At 52.1% G+C, this 25,148-nt stretch overlaps 1 protein-coding gene across 4 annotated transcripts in view; it reads left to right on the top strand.

The window, feature by feature from the left end:
- RPS21 (ribosomal protein S21) overlaps positions 1 to 25,118 on the top strand; it is a 40,176-nt gene extending 15,058 nt beyond the window's left edge. Inside the window, exons 1-6 of one of the 4 annotated variants that reach the window (XM_050745121.1) lie at positions 23,686 to 23,715; positions 23,906 to 23,968; positions 24,218 to 24,281; positions 24,451 to 24,522; positions 24,906 to 24,961; positions 25,055 to 25,118. In XM_050745121.1, the coding sequence (XP_050601078.1) occupies positions 23,919 to 23,968; positions 24,218 to 24,281; positions 24,451 to 24,522; positions 24,906 to 24,961; positions 25,055 to 25,064 (252 nt within the window). In that variant the 5' untranslated portion in view covers positions 23,686 to 23,715; positions 23,906 to 23,918 and the 3' untranslated portion in view covers positions 25,065 to 25,118. The other 3 variants (XM_050745120.1, XM_050745119.1, XM_050745118.1) reach the window with 3 other exon arrangements.
- Positions 25,119 to 25,148: the final 30 nt, after the last annotated feature.

Genomic DNA, 25,148 nt, shown 5'->3' with positions numbered 1-25,148 from the left:
CCCTCTCGCAAGGGATCTGGACCACCCTTGGCAGCCAGGTCGGGGGTCTGTACGTGGCCTCCCACGGGGGCTCTCTCTCAGAACCCCAGGGAGTGGCAGTGGGCATGGTGGGCAAAAGAGCGGCTGCCACGGAGCCTCCTGGTGGTCAGGGCAGCGCCCGTCGGCCCCGTTGCCCACTGCCTTTTCCTTGCTCCACAAAGGGCTTGCTGTACAGCTTGAGGTCAGAGGCGCAGCCCCCGCCTCTAGCCCCCTGAAAACCTGGGGGTTGTGTTTTCTTGACTTGAGCCCCTCTGTGCCTCCCCCCCATCTCTGTGCAGGAAACCCAGGCAGCCCGTGGAGCCAACTTCAGGCCGGGTGCTAGGCCGGCTACCATCTCCTGAGAGGGATCTGCTCGTTTTTCTTTTTTTCTCTTTTTTTTGATGGAGTTTTGCTCTTGTCACCCAGGCTGGAGTGCAGTGGCACGATCTTGGCTCACTGTAACCTCTGCCTCCCGGATTCAAGCGATTCTCCTGCCTCAGCCTCCTGAGTAGCTGGGATTACAGGTGTGAGCCACCACACCCAGCTAATTTTTGTATTTTTAGTAGAGACAAGGTTTCACCATGTTGGCCAGGCTGGTCTTGAATTCCTGACCTCAAGTGATCCACAGGCCTCGGCCTCTCAAAGTGCTGGGATTACAGGTGTGAGCCACGCCCCGGCCCCCTTGTTGTCTGCATTTTACAGATGGGGAGGCTGGGTTGGAGGTGAAGTGTGGCTGTGTCCTGCCGCCCCCCCCCGCCCCCCACCCCCGTCCCAGGGCTGGTGAATCCCTGCCTCATCTGCAAGTGGCTCCTCCCCACACAGAAAGGCGAAAGGCGACCTCCGCCTGCATGTTCCAGCAAAGGCCGACTGGCTCAGCTCCAATACGCCGAGCTCGGCAGAGCCTGGACAGGGCTCCCCAGGCCCCACAGCAGGCTGGCGCAGGCCGCTGGCTGGCCTCCCTATCTCCACCAGGAATGCACTGAGCCCCTGCACCCCTGCCCACCCAGGTGGAGGAATGTGGCAGGGGCCGCTGGGAACTTGGAGCCTGGAGGAGGGTTTTGCCTCCTGGAATTCCCCAGACCTGGCACCAGGCGGCTGCTCCCTCAGGACCCGCCTGCCTCGGCCTGCCCCCAGGCGGCCGCACTCTCAGATTCTCCTCTTCCCAGGCTGTGGGGACCTGCAGAGGGACTGGGCCATCTCAGTTCTGCTCGCTCTGTGAAAGTCCCCTGCTCAGAGAGGCCTTCCCTGGCCACCCTGCCCCTGGAGCCCCTTCACCCAGGCCATGGCCCTTCAGAGCCCCTAAACAGGCGCTGGTTGGACAGTCTGGCTGGACACTGCCCTGAGGTGGGGCTGCTTGGCCCCCACTCCCTAGACGCCAGAAGCACTTCCCTCCAGTCGTGACAACCAAAAATATCTTCTGAGTAGCCCCGTGTCCCGGGGCAGTGAATCTCCCTGGTGAGACCCACTGCCCTCGACCCTCCTGAGATGCCAGTTGTCCCCTGCCCTAGGCTGCGAGCTCCCTGGGCACAGGCCTGTCTGTTCCGTGCACCAAGGAGCCCCTGTACCCACCACGGGGCTTGGACATGGTGGGTGCTCTGTGCTCTGCAGTTCCGGCTCCTGACTTGGAATTGTTCGGTAGAAACCGTACTTCACGTGCCCACACAACCGATCTGTTTTTCTCTTTCTTATTGCACTGGACGAATTACGTGAGGTATTTGATGCGTTATTATACAGGAGGTTTCGTGTGGGATGATTTCGCCCAGCTGTAGGCTGATGGAAGCGTGCTGGTGTGTATAAGGCAGGGGGGCCCAGCTGTGCTGTGCCGTGGGTTAAGGGTATCAGTGCATTTCAGCTGTCGGTAGTTCCAACTTACCACGGGTTTATCAGGACGTGACCTCACGGGGCGTCGAGGAGCACCTGTGTTTGTGGAGTGACTCAATCAATCAATACTGGTTCTCAGGTAGCCTTGTCATGCAGACCTGGAGCTCAGAGAAGGTTCCTGGCTCCTGGTGCAGGCTCCTGAAGCTGGGGACAGTGGCCAGCCAGGGGCTGCCCTGTGTCCTGGCCGGAAGGATGGTTGGGGAGCCAGAGGGCCTGGCCCATTCCTTGCCCAGTCTTGGCTCAGCGCCTCCCTGGCTGGGAGCCTGGGAGAGTCTGAGGGCTTCACGTGTTGAGTGGGGACGATGGTGCCTCCCTGCTGGGTGGGCGTGAGGCCCCCTGAGGGGAGTGGGCAAAGCAGCCCCCTGAGGTAGGGGCCCCAGGAAGCGCTGAGAGGTGGTGGCGCTGTAGGAGGGAGGTGGGGGCTGCGGCTCTGCCTGCCTCCCAGGCCGGGTGCCAGGTTCTTGGCAGGAACCCTCCTGAACCCTGCCAGCTTCTGGGCGCCTCCCACCAGCATGGCCAGTGGAGAGGTCTGCATTTGAGAGGTCTGCATGGCACACAGTGGCGGCCCTGGGGTGCAACCCCATCCCCTCTTTGGGGTCCCTTTGCAGGGCTGCTTAGGCTCCATCCCCTGTGGCCCTGTGGAGCCACCTGCAGAAGTCCCAGCAGATGAGGCCTCCTGGCCGCCCCTCAGGGCTTGCTGGGACCCACAAGACCTTCCAGGGCCTTGGAGCTCCAGCTGGGCCACAGAACTGGGAGCCTTGAGGAGCTGGGAGAGCCAGGCTAAGCAAGACAAGCCTGGGCGACTCACCTGGGGCAGGAATTTGGATTCCATCACTTTCAGCGGAGGCTTTCAAGACATAACAAAGCCCTGCCTCTGGGCCTGTTTCTGCTGCGCAGGCACATCTCGCGGGCCTGATGCTCTCAGAAGCGGCTGGGCTGGGCTCAGGGAGGTGGGGGCGGAGCAGGAGTCCCAGCCGCCTTCCTCTGGGGCCTGTCCCAGGCTCCCGGCTGGGCGCCACACTACTGCCTCTGAACGTGCCGTGCCCGAAATCCTGCCATTCCCACTGGGCATGCCCTCGAATCCTCACTCCACGACTCCGGGGAAGCGACTCTGTCCCCCTTGGCCTCAGTCCCTGCTCTGTCAATAGGCTGAAAACTGCCCTCCCCACAGGGCTGCCATGGGGTCTCTGTGGGGCCCCGACAGGTGCCAGGCACCTCTCAGGCCACAGTTCACAGGTAGAAGGATGGAGCCTGCTGACGATGGCTCTCCAGGCCCTGCTGTCCTGCCCTGGCGCTGGGGACCTTGTTCCATGGAGCCCTGCGTCTGGCCGGCCACCCCCTTCCCCTGCCTGCTTGCTGGCTTAGACAATCTGCACATTTCCCAGAGGGCAAGAGGAGCTAGGCCCCCTGAGAGCCAGTCCCAGGCTCCTTCCTGGACACACAGGCAGACAGAGGCGGCCCATTTTCTTTCTTTCTTTTTTTTTTTTTTGAGACGGAGTCTTGCTCTGTCACCCAGGCTGGAGTGCAGTGGTGCAATCTCCGCTCACTGCAAGCTCCGCCTCCTGGGTTCCCGCCATTCTTCTGCCCCAGCCTCCCGAGTAGCTGGGACTACAGGCACCCGCTACCATGCCCGGCTAATTTTTTGCATTTTTAGTAGAGACGGGGTTTCACCGTGTTAGCCAGGATGGTCTCGATCTCCTGACCTCATGATCCGCTCGCCTCGGCCTCCCAAAGTGCTGGGATTACAAGCATGAGCCACCGCACCCGGCCAAAGGTGGCCCATTTTCATTGGGAAAGCAGCAGCAAAAGTAAAAGTAGTAAAAGTTAGTCTTTCTCTGTGTCTGCATGTGCGCCCCATGTGGACTGGACACTGCCTTTCATAGTGCACCCCTCATGGGGTCCCCGGCAGTCCCTTTCCTTATAAATCCTCACCTCCACCCAGGGTTAAGGAGGAAAGGTTCTGCCTCCAGATGGGAAAACTGAGGCTCAGAGAGGAGAAGGGCTGGGTGTGTGTGGAGGTGACGCCAGAAACAGGCCTGTTTGGTTTCCAGGTCTCTGCCTTAATTACGGTGCTGCTCTGGCTCTGGAATGCTGGGGCCTGGGGTCAGAAGTTGGCCTGGAGGCCAGGCGTGGTGGCTCACGCCTGTAATCCCAGCACTTTGGGAGTCTGAGGCAGGTAAATCACTAGGTCAAGAGATCGAGACCATTCTGGCTAACATGGTGAAACCCTGTCTTTACTAAAAATACAAAAAAATTAGCCGGGCGTGGTGGTGGGCGCCTGTAGTCTCAGCTACTTGGGATGCTGAGGCAGGAGAATGGTGTGAACCAGGGAGGCGGAGCTTGCAGTGAGCCGAGATTGTGCCACTGCACTCCAGCCTGGGGGACAGAACGAGACTTCATCTCAAAAAAATAAAATAAAATAAAATAAAGAAGTTGGCCGGGAGCCGGGACTGGGGCTCCGTCTACACTGGGGTCAGAGGTCAGCTTGGGCCCAAGTCAGGATATAGGCCCACAGGTCCTGGGTGGGGACAGACCCCAGTCTCTGCCCCAGGCAGGCCTGGAGGCGGAGTGGGCCTTGCTTCCAGTCTCCCCCTCAGCTTCCTCTCTTTGAACCAGTTTGGTTGAGTTGGTCTGGCGCCCGGCCAGCATGGGAGCCCTCGGTGTGTCCACTGGGATGGAAGTGCCTCTTTTCCTGTCATTTGGCTCAGACTTCAGCCAGCCCCCAGGAGGTGTGGGGAAACGACGGGACATTGGTGGATGTTTCCGACTTCTCCAGGTCTCCCTGCTGGGTTGGCCTGTACTCCAGGGAGACTCATGCTGGGACCCAGTACCCAGTGCCCAGGCCCGGCCAGCCCAGTGCTCTGCCTGTCTTCACCATGTCCTGGAAAGGGGCATGAGGAGCCTCCGGGGAGGGGGTGGGGAAGGTACCCTGGACCCCCAGGCTCTGACCCAGTGCCAGCCATGACCACAGGCGTGGGACCCTCAGGCTCTGACCCAGTGCCAGCCATGACCACAGGCGTGGGACCCTCAGGATCTGGGCACTTTCTCATGGGTAGGTTCTTCCTCAATGAAAAAACTATAAAGTCTCATCAAGAAAAATAAATTCAAAAAACAAAATAGTAAAGTGAGTTAAAGTAAAACTGAATGACACAAAATGGAAAGGTGCGCTGGCCCAACACTCCCCTGGAGACTGTTGCGGCATTTTTCAAGGGGCCCCCGGGCAGCTGGGCCTCCCCATCATGTTGTGACCTCACTTGAGCCTCTGCAAGCCTGGGGCGGGGCTGTTACTGCCTCTGTCTCTCCAAGACCAGAGGATGCCCAGAGTCATGGCTCAGGAGGCAGTGCCCCAGGAATCCCCCGACAGCTCAAGGCCAGGTCCATGTTCTCTCCACAATCCATGAACCCCACTCTGAGGCTGGCTGTCGGAACCTTCACCCAAGAGTGGGTTCTGCCCGGGGCAGGTGTGGAGGCTGGTGGCTGTCGCTCAGTCTCGGGCTCACTCTGGGAGAAGGCCCATCCCGTGGCCCTGACCGGCCACTCACCCGGACACCCACCTCCCTGGCCTGGAAGGAGGATTTCCTTGTTCTAGGCTTGTTCCCTTCTACACACAATGCATTTAGGGCTGGCCTGGGCCCTGCTTGGCCAAGAAACAGCTGCTCTGGGAAGGAGGAGGGAGGCTCCTCTCCCAGCCTGCACCACTACATGTCTGAGAACGTGTTTACCTGCCCGTGAGGTGAGGCTGCCGCAGGGGCTGAAGAGCAGAGCCAGGACTGTTGTGCACAGACACCTGCCCAGGCAGCCTGAATAGAGGCCTGTGTGAGAATGGGGTGGCTACAGTGTGGCCTCCTGAGTCAACAGCCCCAAATTCAGAGCTAGCCTTGTGATCTTGGGTATAATAACAATGATGACAATGATGGTGGTGATGGTGATGGTGATGATGGTGGTGGTGATGGTGGTGATGTGATGATGGTGATGGTGATGGTGGTGATGTGGTGATGATGGTGATGATGGTGATGGTGATGGTGATGTGATGATGATGGTGGTGGTGGTGATGGTGATGATATGATGATGGTGATGATGGTGGTGGTGGTGATGACAGTGATGGTGGTAATGATAGTAATGGCGATGGTGATGATATGATGCTGATGGTGATGATGGTGGTGATGATGTGATGGTGATGGTGGTAGTTGTGGTGATGGTGATGGTGGTAGTGCGGGTGATGGTGATGATGGTGATGGTGCTGGTGATGATGATGGTGGTGGTGATGGCAGTGATGTCGATGGTGATGATGTGATGATTGTGGTGGTGGTGATGGTGACGATGATGGTGGTAGTGATGATGGTGGTGGTGATGGTGAGTGTTAGTATGCTGGGTGCCTCCTGGGTGCCACACCTTTTTCTGAGCACTGGACAGGCGTTGATTTGTTTAAAGCAGCCAATTCCAGCATGGGTAGGTGACTCCATGACAGTCACTTCACTTTACAGCTGGAGGAAGCAGCAGCTAATGAATTTGTGCCAGGTCACACTGCTAAAGAGGCATAAACCTGGGGTGATACTGGCAGTCAAAGTTATATATAGCAACTGCGGGTCAGAATGGGGGCAGGAGCAGGTGTGAGTGTGCTCTGGGGTGGACACAGGGGCACTCAGAGACCCTGACTGGGATCACCCTACAAAGGCAGCAACTGCTCTGAGCCGCTGGGGGCTGCTCTAGGATTCTGCAAACAAGGCTCAGGCTGACAGTGTCTTCGAGTGCTGGGTCCTCCTGCCTCCTCTATCCCTCCTGGACACCTGCCCTCTGGCCCTTTCCCACGAGACCCACTGGACGCCCAGTAAACAACTTACTGTACAGAGAGCGGGTGGAGGGACTGAGGGAAGGAGCTCAGCTCCCTTCAGCCAGCCCCGTCCCTGCTCCAGCATTGCTCTCAGACACCGCCTAGTGGCTTCTGGGGACAGCACTGGTGGCCCCAAGCCTCCTGACAGCTAAGCGGTGCCACCGCCTCTGCAGGTCCCTGGAGGCTCTCCTGATGGAACGACCCAGATGGCTTCCCTCAGGAGGACACTCCCCTCTCTGTTTTGGGGGTGTGCAATTTTGTACAAGTTTTCTTAAAGAAGTGCTCATCCAGATTTCATGGGCTCAGGAGATGTAGGTTGCAGAGGTTGCCCTTGAAGAACTCAGCCTTGGAGACCCGGTGCCCAGAGGAGAGCGAACTTTAATGCTTTGTGTGAGTGAGTGTGCCCTAGAGTCTTGCCAAATAGCACCTGTAGTCTCTGTAAAACAACTGATGCAAAATAAAATCCACTTTTTTTTTTTTTTTTTTTTTTGAGACAGAGTCTTGCTCTGTCGCCCAGGCTGGGGTGCAGTGGCCGGATCTCAGCTCACTGCAAGCTCCGCCTCCCGGGTTTAGACCATTCTCCTGCCTCAGCCTCCCGAGTAGCTGGGACTACAGGCGCCCGCCACCTCGCCCGGCTAGTTTTTTGTATTTTTTAGTAGAGACGGGGTTTCACCGTGTTAGCCAGGATGGTCTCGATCTCCTGACCTCGTGATCCGCCCGTCTCGGCCTCCCAAAGTGCTGGGATTACAGGCTTGAGCCACCGCGCCCCGGCCAAAATCCACTTTTTAAAGGATACAATTTGATGTTTTGACTTTTATATGCAACTGTGAAACCATTGCCACCATCAAGACAGCATATACCTTCCATCACTCCCCCCATTTCCTGTGTGTGTCTGTCTGTGATCCCACCTGCCCACCACCCCTGCCCCAGGCAACCACACACATGATTCCTGTCAGTTTGGACTGGTTTGCAATTTCTAGAGTTTATACAAATAAAATCACACAGTGTGCTGTCTTTTGAGGGGGACATGCCATTATTTATCCATCTGCCTGTTGGTTTATGTGTGGATTGTTTCCATTTTTGGCTACTACACATAAAGCCTCGATCAACATTTCAGTACCGGTCTCTGTATGGACATGTTTCCTATTTTTTTTTTTTTTTTTTGGAGACAGAGTCTCGCTCTGTCACCCAGGCTAGGGTGAAGTAGCGAGATCTCGGCTCACAGCAAGCTCTGTCTCCCAGGTTCAAGCAATTCTCCTGCCTCAACCTTTCAGTAGCTGGGATTAAAGGAGTGTGCCATCAGGCCCAGCTAATTTTTGTACTTTTAGTACAGACAGGGTTTCGCCATGTTGGCCAGGTTGGTCTCAAACTCCTGACCTCAGGTGACGCACCCGCCTTGGCCTCCCAAAGTGCTGGGATTACAGGAGTGAGCCACTGCGCCTGGACACTAATTTTTTGTATTTTTAGTAGAGACGGAGTTTCACCATGTTGGCCAGGCTGGTCTCGAACTCCTGCCCTCAAGTGATCCACCCACCTCCACCTCCCAAAGTGCTGGGATTACAGGTGTGAGTCACTGTGCCCGGCCTGGATACAGGTCTTTTATCAGATATAGGTTTTGAAAATATTTTCTGCCAGTCTGTGGGTTTTTTCTTTCTTTCTTTCTTTTTTTTTTTTTTTTTTTGAGACAGGGTCTCCTGTTGCCCAGGTTGGAGTGTTGTGGCATGATCATGGCTCATTACAGCCTCTACCTCCCGGCTCAGCTGATCCTCCCACCTCAGCCTCCTGAACATCTGATGCTACAGACACAGACGACTACATCCAGCTAATTTTTTAAATTTTTTGTAGAGGGGTTTCACCATGTTGCCCAGGCTGGTCTCAGACTCCTGAGCTCAAGTAATCGCCTGCCTTGGCCTCCCACAGTGCTAGGATTACAGGCATGAGCCATCACTCCTGGCCTCTAATGTTCTTTTTTCGATGTGTCTTTGTCTGGTTTTGGTATCAGGATAATACTGGCTTCATAAAATGATTGGAAGCATTCCCCCCTCCTCTATTTTTCCGAATAGTTTGAGTAGGATTGGTATTAGTTCTTTAAAAAATATTCAGTAGGCCGGGCGCGGTGGCTCATGCCTGTAATCCCAGCACTTTGGGAGGCCGAGGTGGGTGGATCATGAGGCCAGGAGATCAAGACCATCCTGGTTAACACAGTGAAACCCCATCACTACTAAAGATACAAAAAATTAGCCAGGCGCGGTGGCGGGCGCCTATAGTCCCAGGAACTCGGGAGGCTGAGACAGGAGAATGGTATGAACCCAGGAGGCGGAGCTTGCAGTGAGCCGAGATCGCGCCACTTCACTCCAGCCTGGGCTACAGAGCGAGACTCTGTCTCAAAAAAAAAAAAAAAAAAAAAGTGGCCGGGCGCGGTGGCTCAAGCCTATAATCCCAGCACTTTGGGAGGCCAAGATGGGCGGATCACGAGGTCAGGAGATCGAGACTATCCTGGCTAACACGGTGAAACCCCGTCTCTACTAAAAAATACAAAAAACTAGCCGGGCGCGGTGGCGGGCGCCTGTAGTCCCATCTACACGGGAGGCTGAGGCAGGAGAATGGCGTGAACCCGGGAGGCGGAGCTTGCAGTGAGCTGAGATCGCGCCACTGCACTCCAGCCCAGGTGACAGAGCGAGACTCCGTCTCAAAAAAAAAAAAAAAAAAGTTCGGTAGAATTCAACAGTGAAGCCAGCGGGCTCTGGGCTTTTCTTTGCTGGGAGACTATTAGGGCTTCAGTCTCACTACTTGTTATTAGTCTGTTTAGATTTTGGATTTCTTTTTTTTTTTTTTTTTTTTGAGACGGAGTCTCGCTCTGTCGCCCAGGCTGGAGTGCAGTGGCCGGATCTCAGCTCACTGCAAGCTCCGCCTCCCGGGTTTACGCCATTCTCCTGCCTCAGCCTCCCAAGTAACTGGGACTACAGGCGCCCGCCATCTCGCCTGGCTAGTTTTTTGTATTTTTTAGTAGAGACGGGGTTTCACTGTGTTCGCCAGGATGGTCTCGATCTTCTGACCTCGTGATCCACCTGTCTCGGCCTCCCAAAGTGCTGGGATTACAGGCTTGAGCCACCGCGCCCGGCCTAGATTTTGGATTTCTTTACAGTTCAATCTTGGTAGGCTGTATGTGTCTAGGAATCTATTCATTTATTGTAGATCTTCCAATTTATTTGTATACAGTTGCTTATAGTAGTCACTAGCAATCCTTTGAATTTCTCTGGCAGTCTTTTGTAGCAATTGTCAAGCGAATTCCAAAATTTGTATAGAAATGCAAATGATGTAGAATAAGTCTAATGAAAAAAAAAAGTTGGAGGACTAACATGACTTGATTTTAAGACTTTAAAAGTTTTTTTAAATGTTATGTATGTATGTATTTATTTTTTGAGACGGAGTCTTGCCCTGTCACCCAGGCTGGAGTGCAGTGACACGGTCTCGGCTCAGTGCAGCTTCCACCTCCCGGGTTCAAGTGATTCTCATGCCTCAGCCTCCCGAGTAGCCGGAGCCACAGGCGCATGCTAGCATGCCCAGCTAATTTTTGTAGGTTTTAGTAGAGATGGGGTTTCATCATGTTGGCCAGGCTGATCTTGAACTCGTGACCTCATGATCCACTGACTCGGCCTCCCAAAGTGCCAGGATTACAGGCGTGAGCCACCACGCCCGGCCTTTTATTTTATTTTTTAGAAACAGGGTCTCACTGTGTCACCCAGGCTGGAGTCCAGTGGTGTGATCATTGCAGCCTCAAACTCCTGGCCTCAAGCGATCCTCCCATCTCGGCCTCCCAAAGTGCTGGGATTCCAAGACTTAGTATTAAAGCTACAGTAATCAAGATAGTTGATGTAAAGACAAAAATAGATCAGTGGAACAGCACAGAGTTCAGAAACGGATCCACGTGTGTCGACAACTGATTTTTTACGAAGATGCAAAGGTGATGCAATGGAAGAAGGATGATCTTTCCAACAAATGCTGCTGGAAAACATGGCTGCTCATACGGGAAAAAAAAATCAATTCATGCCTCGTTAATATACAAAAATTAACTTAAAATAGACCCTAGGGTGTGGGAGACCCAGAACTGGGAGCAGCATAGCCAAGCCTTGTGGGGGACGAGCCTTGTGGGGGCCGAGCCAGGAGCCCACAAGCAGGTGCAGGCCTTCAGTTTGGGCTCCTCCCAGGAGGCGGAGGAGTTCCTTCACAGACTTGCAGCAGAAAATCACACACCTGAGTCAGCTCTTGGACTCCTCTGTGTGGCCGACCTGACCTCCCTCCAGGCCCCACTGGACATCCCCATCCCAGAGTCCCCTCCCAAGGATGAGGAGATGGAAACAGACAAGCGGAAAAAGGAAGTCCTTACGCGCAGATGTCTTGCTGGGAGTGAGAAGGTCCTGTCCCTGCTTGCCCCAGTTAAGCCAGAAGGCTGGACTCTCAAAGAGAGATGCATTCTGGTGATGACAGGGATCCAGCACCTGATCTCCAAGAGTAAGGATGGAAATGATTTGGGGGATCACTCCAGGAGAAGGTGCTGGAGAGGGTGAATGCAGTCAAGACCAAAGTGGAAGCCTTCCAGACAACCACGTTCAAGGGCTTTTCAGGACGTGCGGATGCTGTGGCCGCAGCCTCCAAGAAGCCCATGGAATGGGTTCCTGGGCCCCGGGGGCATGAGTGAGATGGGACCTATGGGGGGCTCAGGGCCACAGTGCAGGACCCGAGTGTCTTCTATGCTGAGCATTATTATAGGAAGCGAGATGGGGCCTATGGGGCCCAGGATCATGGTGCAGGACCCGAGTGCCTTCTACGCTGAGCATTATCATAGGAGCGGCAGCCTGGAAAACACTGCAGCCCAGAGGGTGAAGAGAAGCCATCTATCTGTGTGCTGAGTTCAGACCTAGAGGGAAAATTAATGACCTATGCTTTGTGTGGGGAAAAGTGGAAAATAAAACAATAAAGTGGACCATAAATATAAATGTGAAACTATAAAACTTCCAGAAGAGAATAGAAAATGTTTGTAATCTTGGCTTAGGCAAAGATGTCTTAAATACGGCACATAAAGCATAATTTTCTGAAAGGATAAATTGATAAACTGAACTTTATCAAGATTTTTTTTTTTTTTTTTGAGATGGAGTCTCGCTCTGTTGCCCAGACTGGAGTGCAGTGGCGCGATCTCGGCTCACTACAAGCTCCGCCTCCCGGGTTCACGCCATTCTCCTGCCTCAGCCTCCGGAGTAGCTGGGACTACAGGCGCCCGCCACCACGCCCGGCTAATTTCTTTTTGTATTTTTTTTTTTAGTAGAGACGGGGTTTCACCGTGTTAGCCAGGATGGTCTCGATCTCCTGACCTCGTGATCCGCCCGCCTCAGCCTCCCAAAGTGCTGGGATTACAGGCTTGAGCCACCGCGCCCGGCCAAGATTTTAAAATGTCTGCTTCCAAAGACACTGTTAGAAAATACAAACCACGCGGTGGCTCACGCTTGTAATCTCAGCACTTTGGGAGGCCAAGGCAGGTGGATCATGAGGTTAGGAGTTCAAGACCAGCCTGGCCAAGATGGTGAAACCCCATTTCTACTAAAAATACAAAAATTAGCCAGGTGTGGTGGCAGTTGCCTATAGTCCCAGCTACTCAGGAGGCTGAGGCAGAGGTTGCAGTGAGCCAAGATCGCGCCATTGCATTCCAGCCTGGGCAACAGAGGGAGACTCCGTCTCAACAACAACAACAACAACAACAAAAAAAAAAAAAAAAAGAAAGTACAAACCACAGACTGGGCCAGGTGCAGTGGCTCACACCTGTAAATTCCAGCACTTTAGGAGGCCGAGGCAGGAGGATCACTTGAGCCTCTGAGTTCCAGACCAGCCTGGGCAACATATGCAAATCAATCAATGTGATACATCATATCAACAGAATGAAGGACAAAAACCATGTGATCATTTCAACTAACGCTGAAAAAGCGTTTGATAAAATTCAGCATACTACCATGATAAAAACTTTAAAAACTGGGTATGGGGGCTGGGCACGGTGTCTCACGCCTGTAATCCCAGCACTTTGGGAGGCCCAGGCAGGTGGATCGCGAGGTTAGGAGTTCGAGACCAGCCTGGCCAGCATGGTGAAACCCTGTCTCTACTAAAAATACCAAAAAAAAAAAAAAAATAGCTGGGCGTGGTGGTGGTGTCTGTAATCCCAACTACTTGGGGGGCTGAGGTGGGAGAATTGTTTGAACCTGGGAGGCGGAGGTTGCAGCAAGCCGAGATTGCGCCATTGCACTCCAGCCTGGGCAACAGAGCCAGACTCCATCTCAAAAAAACAAAACCAAATGAAACAAAACAAAACAAAACAAAAAACAACAACAAAAAACTGGGTATAGGGGCCGGGTGAGGTGGCTCACGCCTGTAATCCCAGCACTTTGGAAGGCTGAGGCGGGTGGATCACGGGGTCGGGAGATTGAGACCATCCTGGCTAACACAGTGGAACCCCAACTCTGCTAAAAATACAAAAAAATTAGCTGGGCGTGGTGGCAGGTGCCTGTAATCCCAGCTACTCAGGAGGCAGAGGCAGGAGAATGGCGTGAACCCGGGAGGTGGAGCTTGCAGCGAGCCAAGATTGCACCACTGACTTTAGCCTGGGCGAAAGAGTGAGACTCCATCTCAAAAACAAAACAAAACAAAACAAAAAACCAAAAAACTGGGTACAGGAGGAATATACCTCAATATAATAAAAGCCATATATGACAGACCTACAGCTAGTATCATACTGAATGGGGAAAACTGAAAGCCTTTCCTCTAAGTTCTGGAATATGACAAGGATGCCCACTTTTATCACTGTTATTAAACATAGTACGGGAAGTCCTAGCTAGAGTAGTCAGACGAGAGAAAGAAACACAGGGTACCCACATTGGAAAGGAAGAAGTCAAATTATCCTTGTTTGCAGATGGTATGATCTTATATTCAGAAAAACCTAAAGACTCCATCAAAAAACTATTCAAACTGATAAATTCAGCTGCAGGATACAAAATCAACACGCAAAAATCAGTAACATTTCTGTATTCCAACAGTGAACAATCTTAAAAAGAAATCAAGAAAGTAACCCCATTTACAATAGCTACAAATAAAATAAAATAGCTAGGAATTAACTTAACCAAAGAAGTGGAAGATCTCTACAATGAAAACTAAAACATTGGCTGGGCACGGTGGCTCACGCCTGTAATCCCAGCACCTTGGGAGGCTGAGGTGGGCGGATCACCTGAAGTCAGGAGTTCAAGACCATCTTGGCCAACATAGTGAAACCCTGTCTCTACTAAAAATACAAAAATTGGCTGGGCGTGGTGGTGCCGCCTGTAATCCCAGCTATTTGGGAGGCTGAGGCAGGAGAATCGCTTGAACCCAGGAGGCAGAGATTGCAGTGAGCTGAGATCACGCCACTGCCCTCCAGCCTGGGAGACAGAGTGAGACTCCATCTGAAAAAACAAACAAACAAACAAACAAAATAACCCCCCCAAAAACCCCTAAAACATTGATGCAAGTAATTGAAGAAGACACATACAAAAAATGGAAAGATATTCCATGTTCAAGGACTGGAAGAATAAATATTATTACAATGTCCACACTATGCAAAGCAACCTACAGGTTCAATGCAATTCTTATTAAAACATCTGGTTGGGCGTGGTGGCTCATGCCTGCAATCCCAGCACTTTGGGAGGCCGAGGCAGGTGGATCACCTGAAGTCCGGAGTTCAAGACCAGCCTGGCCAACACAGTGAAACCCTGTATCTACTAAAAATACAAAAAATTAGCCGGACATAGTGGCATGTATCTGTAATCCCAGCTACTTAGGAGGCTAAGGCAGGAGACTCACTTGAACCTGGGAGGCTGAGGCTGCACCGAGCTGAGATTGCATCATTGCACTCCAGCCTGGGCAACAAGAACGAAACTCTGTATGAAAAAAATATAGATATAAATGACATTCTTCACAGAAATAGAAAAATACAATCCTGAAATTTATATGGAACCATAAAAGACCCAGAACAACCAAAGCTATCTTGAACAAAAACAACAAAACTGGAGGAATCACATTAACTGACTTCAAATCAGACTACAGAGCTATAGTAACAAAAACAGCATGGTACTAGCATAAAAACAGACACACAGACCAATGGAACAGAATAGAGGAACTAGAAATAAATCCATACATCTACAGTAAACTCATTTTTGACACATGTGCCAAGAACATAAAATGGTGACAGGACAGTCTCTTCAAGACATAGTGCTGGGAAAAATGAATATCCACATGCAGAAGAATGAAACCAGATCCCTATCTATTGCCATATAAAAAAATCAAATCAGGCCGGGCGCGGTGGCTCAAGCCTGTAATCCCAGCACTTTGGGAGGCCGAGGCGGGTGGATCACGAGGTCAGGAGATCGAGACTATCCTGGCTAACATGGTGAAACCCCGTCTCTACTAAAAATACAAAAAACTAGCCAGGCGTGGTGGCGGGCGCCTGTAGTCTCAGCTACTTGGGAGGCTGAGGCGGGAGAATGGCGTGAACCCGGGAGGCGGAGCTTGCAGTGAGCCGAGATCACGCCACTGCACTCCAGCCTGGGAGACACAGCGAGACTCCGTCTCAAAAAAAAAAAAAAAAATCAAATCAAAATGGATTAAAGACTTAAATATAAAACCCCAAACCATGAAACTACTAAAAGATAAATTGGGGAAACTCTCCAGGACATTGAACTGGGCAAAGCTTTATTGAGTAATACCCTACAAGCATAGGAAACCAAAGCAAAAATGGACAGATGGGGTCACATCAAGTTAAACAGCTTCTGCAAAGCAAACTATCAACAAAGTGAAGAGACAACCCACAGAATGGGATAAAATATGTGCAAACTACCCATCTGACAAGGGATTAGTAACCAGAATATATAAGGAGCTTAAACAACTCTACAGAAAAAAAAAATCTAGACTGGGCGCAGTGGCTCACGCCTGTAATTCCAGCCCTTTGGGAGGCTGAGGCGGGCAGATCACGAGGTCAGGAGATCGAGACCATCCTGGCTAACACGGTCAAACCCCATCCCTACTAAAAAATACAAAAAATTAGCCGGGCGTGGTGGCGGCGCCTGTAGTCCCAGCTACTCGGGAGACTGAGGGAGAAGAATCACTTGAACCCTGGAGGCAGAGGTTGTAGTGAGCAGAGGTCACACCACTGCACTCCAGCCTGGGTGACAGAGTGAGTCTGTGTCTCAAAAAAAAAAAAAGAAAAGAAAAGAAAGAGATATGTGCACTACCATGTTTATCACAGCACTATTCACAATAGCCAAGATTTGGAATCAACCTGTGTCCATCAACAAACAAACGGGTAAAGAAAATACGGTACATGTACACAATGGAGTACTATTCAGCCACAAAAAAGAATGAGATCCTGTCATTTGCCACAACATGGATGGAACTGGAGGTCATTATGTTAAGTGAAATAATCCCAGCACAGAGAGGTAAACTTCACATGTTCTCATTTATTCGTGGGAGCTAAAAATTAAAACAATTGAATTTGTGGAGATAGACAGTAGAAAGATGGTTACCAGAGGCTGGGAAGGGTAGTGGAGTGGGAGCTGGGGGGCAAATGGGGATGATTAATGGGTATAAAAAAAAGTAGAGGCCGGGCGCGGTGGCTCATGCCTGTAATCTCAGCACTGTGGGAGGCCGAGGAGGGTGGATCTCAGGTCAGGAGATCCAGACCATCCTGGCTAACACGGTGAAATCCCGTCTCTACTAAAAATACAAAAAATTAGCCTGGCACGGTGGCGGATGCCTGTAGTCCCAGCTACTTGACTTGGGAGGCTGAGGCAGGAGAATGGCGTGAACCTGGGAGGCGGAGCTTGCAGTGAGCCGAGTTCGTGCCACTGTGCTCCAGCCTGGGCAAAAGAGCGAGACTCTGTCTCAAAAAAAAAAAAAAAAAAAAAAAAAAAAAGAAAGAACAAGACCTAGTGTTTGATTGCACATTTTAAAATGACTAAAAGAGTATAACTGGATTATTTGTAACACAAAGGATAAACGCTTGAGGTGATGGACACCCCATTTCCCCTGATGTGATTACTATGCATTGCATGCCTGTATCAAAATATCTCCTGTGCCCTATAAATGTACACACCCACTATGTACCCCAAAAAATTAAACAATAAAAAAACTTTTTATTTTTCTTTTTTTTTTTTTGAGACGGAGTCTCGCTCTGTCACCCAGGCTGAAGTGCAGTGGCGTGATCTCGGCTCACTACGAGCTCCGCCTCCCGGGTTCACGCCATTCTCCTGCCTCAGCCTCCTGAGTAGCTGGGACTACAGGCGCTCGCCACCACGCCTGGCTGTTGTATTTTTAGTAGACGGGGTTATGCTGTGTTAGCCAGGATGGTCTCGATCTCCTGACCTCGTGATCTGCCCTCCTCGGCCTCCCAAAGTGCTAGGATTACAGGCATGAACCACCACACCCAGCCAAATAGTATTAATTTTTAAATTTCAATTTCCAGTTTTTCACTGCTAGTTGATTAAAATATAGCTGATGTTTGTGTGTTGCTCTTGCATCGTGAAGCCTCAGTAAACTCATTCATTAGTTGAGTAGTATTTTTGTAGGTTCAATTGGATTTTCTACATAAACGATCATGCTGTTTGCTAAGAACAGTGGCCTCTTCCTTTCCAATCTGGATGTCTTTTGTCCTTCTCTGCCTTATTGCCCTGGCTAGAACCTCCGGTATTGTGTTGAATGGAAGTGGTGAGAGCAGAAATCCTTGTATTGCTCCTGGCTTTAGGAAAGCATCTTGTCTTTACCTATGAGTAACACATTGGTTGTATCTTTCACAGGTGCCCTTTCTCAGGGTGAGGAAGTTTCCTTCCATCTTTACTTTGCTGAAAGCTGTTGTTTTTGAAAATCAGGAATGGATGTCGGATTTTGTCAAATGCTCTGATCACCTGATCTTGAGATGATCACATGGTTTTCCACTTTAGTGTGTTATAGGGTGAATTATTTTGATTATTTTTATTTTTTATTTCTTTTAGACTGAGTTTTGCTCTTTTTGCCCAGGCTGGAGTGCAATGGCACGATCTTGGCTCACTGCAACCTCTGCCTCCCAGGTTCAAGGGATTCTCCTGCCTCAGCCTCCCGAGTAGCTGAGATTACAGGCATGCGCCACCATGCCCAGCTAATTTTTTTGTATTTTTAGTAGAGATGGGGTTTCTCCATGTTGGGCAGGCTGGTCTCGAACTCTTGACCTCAGGTGATCTGCCCGCCTCGGCCTCCCAAAGTTCTGGATTACAGGCGTAAGCCACTGTGCCCCGCCCTGTTTTGTTTTTTGAAACAAAGTCTTGTTCTGTTGCCCAGGCTAGAGAACAGTGGCATGATCTTGGCTCACTGCATCCTCTGCCTCCTGGGCTCAAGTGATTCCTGTGTCTCAGCCTCCTGAGTAGCTGGGATTACAGGCGCTCACCACCATGCCTGGCTAATTTTTTTTCTTTTTTTTTTTTTTGAGACAGGGTCTCACTGTCACCCAGGCTAGAGTGCAGTGGTGGGAACAGGGTTCACTGTAGCTTGGACACCCAAAAGCATCCTCCCATTTCAGTCTCCCAAGTAGCTGGGACCACAGACAGGCACCACCACACCTGGCTAATTTTTTAATTTTTTTTTTGAGACGGAATCTTACTCTGTCACCCAGACTAGAGTACAGTGTCGCGATCTCGGCTCACTGCAACCTCTGCCTCCTGGGTTCAGGCAATTCTCCTGCTTCAGCCTCCCGAGTAGCTGGGAGTACAGGCATGTGCCACCATGCCCAGCTAATTTTTGTATTTTTAGTAGAGACAGGGTTTTGCCATGTTGGCTAGGCTGGTCTCAAACTCCTGACCTCAGGTGATTCACCCGCCTCGGCCTCTCAAAGTGCTGGGATTTACAGGTGTGAGCCACCATGCCTGGCCGTAATTTTAAAAATTTTTTGTAGAGATGAAGTCTTGCCATGTGTTCCCAGGCTGGTTTCAAACTCCTGGGCTCAAGCAATCCTCCCACCTTGGACTCCCTAAGTGCTGGGGTTACAGGTGTGAGCCACCATGCCTGGCTTCCGCATGCCCCTTACATATGTATGTATTTATTTATTTATACATATCTGTCTCTCCTTTATTAGCAGCTTACCTTTTTTAAAATTTTGAGATGGAGTCTCACTCTTGCCCAAACTGGAGTGCAATGGTGTGATCTTGGCTCACTGCAACCTCTGCTTCCTGGGTTCAAGCAGTTCTCCCACCTGAGCCTCCGGAGTAGCTGGAATTACAGGTTTGTGCCACCACAGCTGGCTAAGCATGCCATTCATAATTCTGCTCCACTTTCACTTCCTGCTTGCACTGAATGTATAGACGGCCAGTGGTCTTCTCAGAGCATCCATCCTGTCCTGGACATGCATGTATGCAGCTTTGTCAAATTCCCTAGTATACAGAAGTGGGTTTTTTTCCAGTCTCACTCTGCCACCCAGGCTGGAGTGCAGTGGTGTGATCTCGGCTCACTGCAACCTCTGCCTCCTGGGTTCAAGCGACTCTCCTGCCTCAGCCGCCCGAGTAGCTGGCATTATAGGCACGCGCCACCATGCCCGGCTAATTTTTGTATTTTTAGTACAGCCGGGGTTTCACTATGTTGGCCAGGCTTGTCTTGAACTCCTGACCTCAGGTGATCTGCCTGCCTCGGCCTCCCAAAATGCCGGGATTACAGGCTTATGTTTTTATTGTATTTTTAACATTTTTAACATTTATATATTTCTATAATATATATTTTTATTGTATCATTTATAATATTTTTGTATTCATATTGTAGTTGTCACATCTGTTAGTTTTTTAGAGTGCAACTTACTACTGAACATGTTTCAAAAGACGTTTAGTGAGAAAGACAAAAGCCCATGTCCTCAACAGACCCCTTAGATTCTTCTTTCCTTTTCTTTTCTTCTCCTGAGCTCAGGCAGCTGTGGTGGAAGAGACAGGACCTCCTGCTGGGGCAGCACCAACCGCTGGAACAGGCTCAACAGTTCCCACACTGCCAGTGAGGTTCCTGATGGTGACACTGGCCAGGCCAGAAAGGTTTGACATTTACACTAGCTGCTTCAGTGAGGGCATTGATCCTATCCTCTGTCACAGTCACTTCACTGTCATGCAGGATGAGGGCTGTGTAGATGCAGGTAAGCTTGGATAGAGACCAAGATACGGGCTTGCGGCGCTGCTGGCTGCTGGCTGTGGTGCTAAGTGCGGGATGAAATGAGGGCCTCACCCCAGGACAGCCTCGGCTTCCCTGCTCCGCACTTGAGCAGCAGCTGAGGAAATTCGTATCTATTACCATAACTGGGATCCTTTTTTTTTGAGATGGAGTTTTGCTCTTGTTGTCCACGCAGGAGTACAATGGCACCATCTCGGCTCACTGCAACCTCTGCCTCCCAGGTTCAAGCGATTCTCCTGTCTCAGCTTCCCGAGTCTAGCTGAGATTACAGGTGCACGTCACCACGCCCAGCTCATTTTTGTATTTTTACTAGAGATGGGGTTTCACCTGGCTGGTCAGGCTGGTCTTGAACTCCTGACCTCATGTGATCCACCCGCCTTGGCCTCCCAAAGTGCTGGGATTACAGGCGTGAACCACCATGCCTGGCCCTGGATCTTTTTTACTTCTCTGCTAAAATTTTTTTCACTGTATGGAGGGTGTTATATAAAAACTGTTATAGGCCGGGCGCGGTGGCTCAAGCCTGTAATCCCAGCACTTTGGGAGGCCGAGACGGGCGGATCACGAGGTCAGGAGATCGAGACCATCCTGGCTAACACGGTGAAACCCCGTCTCTACTAAAAAATACAAAAAACTAGCCGGGCGAGATGGCGAGCGCCTGTAGTCCCAGCTACTCGGGAGGCTGAGGCAGGAGAATGGCGTAAACCCAGGAGGCGGAGCTTGCAGTGAGCTGAGATCCGGCCACTGCACTCCAGCCTGGGCGACAGAGCGAGACTCTGTCTCAAAAAAAAAAAACAAAACAAACAAACAAAAAAAACTGTTATAATAATGGCCTTACCTGCTAATTCTAGCATCTGTTTTAGTTCTGGAACAATTTCCATTGATTGCTTTTTTTTTCATTACAGGCCATATTTTTCTGCTTCTTTAAATGCCTGGCAGTCTTTGACTGGATGCCACAATGTGAGTTTTACCTTAATGAGTGCTTGATACTATATTGTATTCCTGTGAATATTCTTCAGCTTTTTTTCTGGGATGCAATTACATTACTTGGAAGCAGTCTGATTCTTTCAGGTCTTGCCTTTATGATTTCTTAGGTGGGACCTGGGAAACATTCAGGACAGGGATAATTATTCCCCATGACTGAGGCAAGACCTTTCTGAGTACTCCATCCAATGTCTTGTGATTGTCAGTTTGGAAAAGTTGAGGAAAGCAAGTACTATTTCCAGTCCCGTGTAAGCAGAGTAATCTTTCTGGATGTTTTTTTCCCCAGCCTCTAGGAAATGTACTGACAGTACTCTCCTGACCACTCAAGGAAGACCCTCTGCAGACCTCTGGAGTTCCTTCTGCTATTCTGTCCCTTCTAGTCCTCTGGCTGCCCCGTCTCTGGCTTTTTAGCCAGAGAGAATCTCTTAACCCCCCAGGCCTCGCTGGGCAACCCACACACAGACATAGATGGGAAGGTCAGTTGTGCAGATCTCCAACTGCAAACATCAAGACACCTCCGTACACATGCTGAGGGTCTGGAAAGAGCACACATCTCAGGGCCTGCATGAACAGAGTGACCTTCCTGAAGGACAATGGCCTCAGTGACCTCACTTCTGATGCCTGGTTGCTGGAGTTCAGTGGAAGCAACAGCAGACACACTGCCCACATGAACATGTGGTTTCCAAGCCAGACAGAACTTGCAGCCTCAGTGCCAACCAGGTCCAGATGTTACACCTTCCCACAGTCGGAATGAAATTGGCCTGACTCGGACGGTGCTGTGTCAGGGATCCTTGGTGCCTTTACTTAATTCTGCGTCCAGTGTGCCTACTGTGTGCAGCCCCACGGGAACACAGCTCCAGCAGCCCCAGGTCACAGGGAAGATGCCAAACAGTTCCACAAATCAGTGTCTAATGACAAGCAGATTGTCACGAGAAGTGGGTTCTCTGAGAGCCCTTAACCATGTAAACTGACATGGGCTTGGGTCAGCGAAAGAATGTGGGAGCTGAGACTTGGAGCTCAGTGTGGAGTAGGGTTGTCCAGGCAAAGGGGTGGTGGGGGCACAGCTGTGTTTCCAGAGGCTCCTGTGGCTTAGCCTATGGGGCTGCTATAGGAGAGGCAGGATGTTCGCGGTCCTGAGCCTGTCCTTGTGGGGTCTTGTCTCATCTGGAAGACAAAGTCCCAAGAGGACATTTAACTGAGGGACTGCCACGCACACTCCCACAAAGGTGGGGTGGAGGCGACTCTGAGATGTTAGTGTCACAGTCTGGGATTTTTGTTTTCTCCATTAACGGACCCTTGGCACCAGGAATGGGCATGGCATCAGCACTTCTCAGTCAATACTGCTCCACGGAGGAATGGGATGGGGGAAATTGGGAGGGGTTGGGGCAGGGAGAGGGCTGTGGGGTTTGGCCCTAGTTCTGCCACTAGGCTTGGCCAGGCCCCTTCCCTGCTTTCACCTTGTTTTTTTTCTGAGGAGGAATTTCACACTTATCCAGGCTGGAGTGCAGTGGTGCAATCTCGGCTCACTGCAACCTCTGCCTCCCAGGTTCAAGCAATTTTCCTGCCTCAGCCTCCCGAGTAGATGGGATTACAGACGCCCAGCACCACGCCCAGCTGATTTTTTGTATTTTTAGTAGAGACAGGGTTTCACCATGTCGGCCAGGCAGGTCTCGAACTCCTGACCTCAGGTGATCCACTCACCTCCGCCTCCCAGAGTGCTGGGATTACAGGCGTGAGCCACCGCGCCCGGCCACTGGGCCTTAGTTTTCTGAGGCTAGTTCTACATCTTAGGATCATGTCCCCCTCCCAGAGAAGAACCCAACATTGGCCCCGCTGCTCCTTCCGTCTGCGGCTTGGAGCTTCTCCTAGCAACAGGGTTCAGGCTGCTAACAAGGCCTTCCTCAAGAACCCACCCATAACCAACGACCACACTTCGTGGGTCCATCTTTGTATCATCTTTACTTCCTTGGAGCAAATTCCCAGGAGCGGGTTTGCGGGGTCCAAGAGTATGCACCTCTAGCACTATGACAAAGGCGGCCAAAATGCTTCAGGGAAACGGTGCCCCAGTTTGCATTCTGCTTCCCATGCTCTGCCCTGGGAATCTGACCGGTGAAACATTGGATGGCAGAGCGGTCGGGTGCTTGCGACCCCGCGGTGGGCCGGGACCTTTTCCTACCCTCAGGAACCGTCTGAATTTCTTTTCTGCCGAGTTCCTGTTGGTGTCCTTCGCCCACCGGCCCGAGGGAGTGTGAACAGCAGGCACCACGGGAGCAGGCCTCCGCTCGCAAAGGCTCCGTGCCTGGGCAGGAGCACCGCCCCACGCCCCAGGTGGCCGCAGGGTGAGGGGACCCGGGGCGCTGGAGGCGCACTATGGGGGGGTACGCCCATATCTCTGGCCCGGTCGGCAGCGGTCAGCGAGGCTCAGTCCCCGCCGCTTCTCCCAGCTGCTCATTCGGGGCTCCCGAGGCGCTCACAGGGGTCGACTGCGTCCGTGGGGCACAACCCACGGGCTAGGATAACACGCCACACAGGGCGACCACCCGTAACGACGCCCCGCGCCCCAGGATCAGTAGGGCGGATCCTAGCGCCTCCTCCGCCGGAAGCGGAAGTGCGTCAGGGCGTCGGCCGGCAAAAAACGCACCGCGCAGACTCGCTGTGGCGGCGTGACCCGGAAGCGCTCGCCGAGGCCCCGCCTTGCCCGCCGATATTTCTGCCGGGTAATTAGCCGCTTCCTTTCTCTCTCGCGCGCGGTGTGGTGGCAGCAGGTGTGGTGCGCGGCGCTGGCTTGGGGCTCAGGGCTGGGGCTGGGGCTGGGGCGGAAGCGGGGGCTTGGACGCGGGGGACGGGGTGCAGGGTGCGGTGTGCGGCTGCGGCCGTGACCCTAGGGGCGGGTTTGCGCCGGGAGCCGGGGCACGGTTCCGGCCGTCCTCACGGCGCCGCGCGGTGACTCCGCAGGCTCAGCCTCGAGATGCAGAACGACGCCGGCGAGTTCGTGGACCTGTACGTGCCGCGGAAATGGTGAGCGCCCTCCCCACGCCCGGCTCACTGCGCCCCCCACATGCCCCTCTTCCGTTTTTACCCAACCACCACGTCCCGTCGCCTGCCCTTGTTCCCCCCACACCCCTCCTGTCCTTACCCCGCCACGTCCCTCACGTATCCTTCCCCGGACGTTCCTCTTTTCCATGCAGACCCTCCCAACCCTCCACGTCCCCTCTTTTCATTTTTAACCCCCGTGTCCCTTCTGCTCACTGCTCCCTTTCTCCACAGCTCCGCTAGCAACCGCATCATCGGTGCCAAGGACCACGCATCCATCCAGATGAACGTGGCCGAGGTGAGCTGGGAGCCCGGGAGGCGGGAAGGTTGGGATGTATGTGCCGGGAAAGGCAGGCCTGTCCCATTGTGGAGGAGCCCCTAGGGGGAACGTAAGGCAGAGACTGGCTTTGAGGATTGGTGTTTCCCAAACTTGGGGGAGTGGTTTCTGACCCTTCTTCTCTTTCTAGGTTGACAAGGTCACAGGCAGGTTTAATGGCCAGTTTAAAACTTATGCTATCTGCGGGGCCATTCGTAGGATGGTGAGTGTTCCCTGGGCTTTGCTCACTTCGGGACATCGTGGACTTGACCCTGCTTTACCCTGCGCATGAGTGTGTGATGGTGCCTGAGTAGATTTGCTGGCAGAGTAGTTTGAGCCAGCTGGACTGGGCTGGCTGCCTGCTGCTTCTTGGGGGTGGAAGAGGGGTGCTCTGAGAAAACAGGCAGCAGACCCTGCCTCCCACTAGGAGGTCCCCCCCATCTCACGCCATAGTCAGGCTGGAGGCTGCCCCTCAGGAGAGGTGGCTCCCCTTTTGCACCTGTTTCCATTTGCTCAGCGGGGGAGACACATGGGCTGGTGGCGCAGCTGACCTGCCATCTCAGGCAGCCGGAGTGGAAATATTCTTAGTGTGTTTTTTTTCTTAAGGGTGAGTCAGATGATTCCATTCTTCGATTGGCCAAGGCCGACGGCATCGTCTCAAAGTAAGGTTGGGGGGCTCACATTTGGGCAGAGTGAGTGGACTAGGGCTGCTCCAGAGGCGTGGTCCTAACGTTGTCCTTTTCCCCTGGTTCTAGGAACTTTTGACTGGAGAGAATCATGGAAGTGGAATATTTGTCATAAATAAAGAGTGAAAACCTACCTGCGCAGGTTCGTTCTGTGTCTGTAGGC

Source organism: Macaca thibetana, chromosome 10 (assembly GCF_024542745.1).
Source record: "Macaca thibetana thibetana isolate TM-01 chromosome 10, ASM2454274v1, whole genome shotgun sequence".
In the NCBI taxonomy this organism is placed as follows: Eukaryota; Metazoa; Chordata; class Mammalia; order Primates; family Cercopithecidae; genus Macaca; species Macaca thibetana.
This window is presented reverse-complemented; position numbering and strand designations above follow the sequence as displayed.